This window comes from Arachis duranensis, chromosome 7 (genome assembly GCF_000817695.3).
Source record: "Arachis duranensis cultivar V14167 chromosome 7, aradu.V14167.gnm2.J7QH, whole genome shotgun sequence".
NCBI lineage: Eukaryota > Viridiplantae > Streptophyta > Magnoliopsida > Fabales > Fabaceae > Arachis > Arachis duranensis.
This window is the reverse complement of record NC_029778.3, coordinates 1,712,401-1,718,400: the sequence shown is the minus strand read 5'-3', so window position 1 is coordinate 1,718,400 and position 6,000 is coordinate 1,712,401. Positions and strand designations below refer to the sequence as shown.

Sequence of the window (6,000 nt, the reverse complement as noted above, 5' to 3'; positions counted from 1 at the left end):
TTTTTTTATTAAAAATATGAAAGATATAAATTTTTAATGTATTTATTTTATATTTATTAAATTAAAATATTTAAATTTTTTTATTAATAATAAGTTTATCATGTGTCTTATTTTAGGATGTTAGCTAAATTCTAAAGATAATTAGATGTCTAAATATATTATAATAAATAAATTAGTATCATAAATTATTTTATCATTAAAAGTAATATGGTTGACTATAATTACAGATTTCTTTTTGGTTTTTGGTTTAAGATTTTAAAATTTTTGTTTATCTAAAGTGAAATTCTAAAGAAGGATGAGTCTGCACTCCGGATTATTCAAAATTAATAAACAAATCAGTTCTAGAATAAACTTTTGAAAAAAAATAAAAAAAAACAGAGGAGAAGAAAATCCAACTCCAACCAAAGTGTTTTTGGAGTTTGGACTTTGGACACATAGCTAATTAGCTATTAGCAAAGTGAACTGATATGAAAACTGAAACCATGTCATTTTCCTTCTGTGGCCAGCCACCATCCACCATCCACAAGCCTCAAAAGTCAAATCCAGTTGAAATAAAACAAGTGGACATAACACTATTTGAATATAAAATAAAATTAGTGATTCATTAACGCGAAATTGAATGGGATCCGCACCTGCACCTGCACCTCCACCGAATCAAAACTTTTGGTCCTTCGAAGCTTTCAGAAGACACCACCACACTGTAACTGTAACTGTAACTGCACCATCATCCATCTCTTCCACTTCAAAAAATTCAAGGTCAAAATTTAAAGCTTCTTTCATCACTTATTGTTCATTCGTAATATGCGTTTATTTTATAATGTAATTGTTATTGATTTGTTTCTGATTGGGATATCAGCTGTTTTGTTAAGTAATTGGCGTGTTTAGTTTCTGTGAAGAGGGTTGAGTTTGTGTATCACTGTAGATATATTGGTCAAGATCTAGTGTTTTGTTTTCACATGATGAAGATTAGTAGTGTTAATGATCATGATCAAGTCAGATCCAACTTGTTGATTCAGTTTTTTCCCCACAATTAAGGCATCATTAGTATTTTAATTAAGGACACGTTTATTTTACTTTAATTGGGAATTTACTTCAGAGCCAATTAGGAATTTAGGTAATTAGGGACAAGGTGATTTTTGAACTGATATATCAAATAAGGAAATTAGGTAATACTGATGTAATGTTCATCAGAATTCTAAGTACGATGGATTTAAGGCTGGGAGTAATTTGCAGATAAGAAGTTCTTGTTCATTAGTTTGTTTCTGGCTTTCTGCCGAACATTTTCCATGTTTAAGTTATCGTACTTTGGTTCCGGAGAGAAAGCTAAACCAATTTTCTTTGACTCTTGATGCTTAGAGGTTATTAGTTATTGTACTTACAAAGTCAGAAGATGCTGCATCTTCCTTTTCTTCAATTGAAGGAATAGAATTTAGGAGATCCATATGAGCTGTAAGTGGTGATCCAAATGAATAAATCTTGGAACTTGAATTGTTTTGGTCATATTCTAGTATATGCTTGAACATACATACATGTTTAATTAATATAAAGTGTATTTTTAGTATGTTACTATGTTTGTATCATTGTATGACTTTGATTTTATGAATTTATATGTGGACATTGTATTATAATCCTTTTATGTAGTTTCTTTTCCTTCTTATTTGATTGACATTACTAGTTTGGATTGCCAGGGAACTGAATCAGGTGGTCTATTGCTGATCCTTGCTTCTTAAGATCATCTGCATGGCGAAGACAGAAGCAACAGAGCCCTTGCTATCAGGATCAGAGGATCTTGAAGCTCAAAAGTTCAGAAGGCAGTTAAAGAAGAGAAGGTTCCGCCGTGCTAGAAGTGCACCTTGCAACGATGTTGATCCCCAGGACACCAATGGCAATATACCAATTCCAAGATCTGATTCAATATTTGGGAACATACATCCAAGCTTCAGAAAAGTTGCTATATACCTTGTAGTGTATATAGGAGTAGGTGCTATTGTATTCTACCTTGTTGGGAACCAGATCAAGGGGCTGAAAACAGATGGGGTTCTTGATGCTGTATACTTCACAATTGTAACAATGACCACAGTTGGTTATGGAGATATTGTTCCGAATAGCAACCTTACAAAGCTACTTGCATGCGCTTTTGTTTTCACCGGAATGGCATTGGTTGGACTAATCCTAGGCAAAGCAGCAGATTACTTGGTTGAGAAGCAAGAATTCTTGCTAGTTAAAGCTTTGCACATGCACCAAAATGTTGGTCAAAGAGAAATTCTAAAGGAGGTTGAGGTGAACAAAACAAGATACAAATTCCTTTTGGCCTTTTTCCTTCTCTTGATTATGATCATAGCAGGGACAGTTTTCTTGATCATGGTTGAGAAATTGGAATTCGTCGATGCGTTTTACTGCGTTTGTTCTACTCTTACAACCCTGGGATATGGTGATAAGAGTTTCTCAACTGAAGCAGGAAGAATATTTGCTGTGTTTTGGATATTGGCAGGTACAATTTCTTTGGCTCAGGTGTTCCTCTACATTGCTGAGCTTAACACTGAAAGCCGACAAAAGAAAATTGTGAAGTGGGTTCTTTCGAAGAAGATGACCAATTTGGACTTGGAGGCAGCAGATATTGATGATGACGGCACTGTTGGGTTAGTTCTGCATTCTTTCAAAGCCTTGTTTTTGCCAGCTTATTAAGTCCTAATGATGACACATAAACATTTTTAAATCAGGTCCCTCTAAATGTTCTATGATCAAGTCTTTATACAGTCACAAGAAAAAACATTGATGATTACTAATTTAACATTGATGATTACAGATTTTTAAACTATAAAGATTAATTAAAATTACATAAAACTATAGGAACCTATAGAATAATTTTACTGGCCATGCGTTAACACAGAATGTTTGTCCACTGGGCTGCCATGTTTTATTCTTATTTCTATGAATCATTTATGTAGCTTCATTGTTTGTATAATATATCTTGGATCTTTGCCGATAGGGCTGCTGAATTCGTTGTTTATAAACTCAAAGAGATGGGGAAGATTAGTCAAGAAGATATATCACTTTTGATGCAGGAGTTTGAAGAACTTGATGTTGATCAATCTGGTACCCTTTCAATTTCTGATTTAGCACTTGCTCAGTCATCCTAGACTGACAAAGACACATTGTATATAGTATTCACAGAGTAGAGTTTTTGTAGAGTTCACATTTTCCACTTCAATGATAAAATGCACACTAGAGCTTTGAAGAGTATATAGAGTCTGAAATTTCTTAGACGCGGTTTACTTGTAACTAAATATTGTCTTCCTTTTTCATAAGTTGAGAAGACATCACGTCCAAGTCTCTCATCTTATAAACTCCTCACTTCTCTTTGTTTTCTTCGATGGTGAGACTAATTTCATGCACTCCTCACACTTGCAACATTAACACATTAGTGTTGAATTCACTTGGATTCCTTTCTAACTTAAGTTACATGAATGAAACATTTAAAGCATTCTGTTCAGCTTAGCTCGAACCTTCTCATATTTTGCAAAGTTTGGAAGTAAAAGTTAATTAAGGGTAGTTTGTATGTTCTTTTTCCCAGTAATAGTTCTTCCAGATTAACAAAGAGTTTGTCCAGAATGTATGATAACATGTTAATGTATTAGATAATGAATCTTCCATTCTTTTAGGTATCTTGTCTGTTAGTCTATCTTATCTTATCTGTTAATTAGTTAACATGATCAATGCTACACCTTCAATCACTTAGCCATAACCTCATCAATATTTTCAAGCCAATGTAGTACCATTCATGCATCAACCAATTACTAGAATAATTATCAAATAAGATAAAAGAACAAAAGTGTATCTATTTATTCAGGATAAACAATATTATTTCAACAAATTTTTCAATTCCATATGATGTTCCATCACTTTTCTTTTACAATACATAAAGAAAATCGAGTGACTCACTATGATGGAATGTAATCACACCAAATTTAACAGTATAATAATTAAATTGTAAGATGCAAAATAATATAGTTACAAAGTTACCAACTAATAGCAGAATTAGATGTACAATAAGTTGTGCTATTAATTATTTATTTATTAGTCACTCATGTTAGAGCAGAGTTTTAATAGCTATATAATCAGTACAACAATTGAGAGGGATGAATACAATGAATTTACACACCTATATCTAGAAAGCATTCACACTTAGGACTTATCTATAATTTGTGAATGTGATTGTAGTCAGATTCAAAAAGACTCAAATGGCCCACAATGCCATAAACAATTGAGTAGCCTACGAAATTTCAAACCAAACATTATCAAGTTTTTAAGCATAGTTGTTGCCCATTTCTACCATTCTGATTTGCCTATTTTACTCCCCAACTTTACACCTCTCTTATCTCATTTGAAATGACAAGAGAAAACAACAGAACAGATTCAATTGAGTAGTGTACAAATAGTTAATTGAGTTGTTCAATGCAATTCAAATTCTTCAACTTTGGTAACAGTACACTTGATGACATTAAAAGTAGATGTTATATAGTGTGTTGACTCTTGAATTAATTAGTATATTTTTCTCTTAGGATCTTAGTCTTCTTACTAATAAGTATTTTTAGTGCATTAGTTAAGAACATAAAAAATTAAAAATTATACATTAAATATATAAAAAAAAAATTTAAAATATATTATTATATTTTAACAAGTGTTTTAGGATTTTTTGTTTTACATAGATTTTCTTTTAGTTTATTTTACAATTATACTACATATACACTAAAATATAATCGTCAAATATAAAACACATATTGAAAATGTATAAAATAACACATATATTTATACATAAATATATAATAATTAATTTAATTATTAATTTTTAGTGTGTAAATAATATACCAGATTTAATGAATCGATTGAACTAGTTAAGAACCTTTTCCTTTTTTGTGGAAACGATCGTATGATACTATTAAGAACCGAGTTCAATTCAAAAGCTATACATACATACATACATAGAAGTTTACTTCATCGATTGTCATTTTGTTCAAGTTTAAAATGCCACATATATTATAAAAAGAAATATTCTGCGGGGGCAGAAGGATGAAGTAGGACCCCAAAAATAATAATAGAGTAATGGACATTTGAGGCAGTGAGAATCTAATCTAATCTAATATGGATGGCACATGCTGCATTGTACCATGGTTCTAACTTCTACGACTTTCAAGACTTTTTTTCAAATTCCCTTCGCTCAAAAATCAAATAAAATAGTATATCCTTGTATTTTTACAGTATTATTCTTTTTATCTCCTAGATGCTGCCCAGGTTATAAGTTATAACACCTGCTTGGTTCTTTTGAAGAGACAAAAATCTAAACAAAAGATTATTTTTCCTCAAACCATCGTTTAACACTTCTCCACAGCTAACTACATATAGGTCACTACCAATAAGGAGATTTTTTAAAATTTTTAATTAAGAACCATTTATACTTATATCTTCTTACACTTGGTAATAGGCTAATAGCTAATACAAAATAGTTCATATAAATATAATTCCTTGGGATTTTTTTTTTCCGTAAAATTCTTAGCAATATTCCAATATAGCTTAATACATGTCATGTCACTAATTCTCGGGAGTGAAATTTTTTCCACCAATATCAATCAGCTTTTTAAAATTATTTTTTATTTTAAATTTTAAATTTTCTAAAAATAATAGTTAAAAATAGACGTTTACATGTGTTATATTATTATTGGACATTTTTATTAAATTGATTAATAATTTATTTTTTAATAAACCGGAACAAAATTCATTTATGATAGTAATAATAATAAACCCAAAATTACACAATTTACACCGAATATTTTAAAATTTTTTGATAAAAAGACAAATATATTCTTAATTTTTTATTTTGTGAATATTTAAATTCCTAAAAATTAAAAAATATAATTAAATTCCTAAAAAATGGATTTATTATTATTGTTATAAAAAAATTAATTTTATTCTAATTTATTAAAAAATTTAAAATAACCAATT

At 30.1% G+C, this 6,000-nt stretch overlaps 1 protein-coding gene across 1 annotated transcript; it reads left to right on the top strand.

Annotated features, from left to right (window-relative positions):
- The first annotated feature begins 590 nt into the window (after positions 1-590).
- Positions 591-3,241, top strand: LOC107496112 (two-pore potassium channel 1). Its single transcript, XM_016117311.3, has 3 exons — positions 591-756; positions 1,689-2,639; positions 2,990-3,241. Exons 2-3 carry the CDS (start codon positions 1,741-1,743, stop codon positions 3,138-3,140), a joined length of 1,050 nt encoding a protein of 349 aa, XP_015972797.1. The 5' UTR covers positions 591-756; positions 1,689-1,740; the 3' UTR covers positions 3,141-3,241.
- The last annotated feature ends 2,759 nt before the right edge of the window (positions 3,242-6,000 follow it).

Bases quoted from the DNA above. Each gene is read 5' to 3' on its own strand.
- LOC107496112 (XM_016117311.3), top strand. From the start codon at position 1,741: ATGGCGAAGACAGAAGCAACAGAGCCCTTGCTATCAGGATCAGAGGAT. The intron at 2,640-2,989 runs GTTAGTTCTGCA...CTTTGCCGATAG, and splicing joins GATGATGACGGCACTGTTGG to GGCTGCTGAATTCGTTGTTT.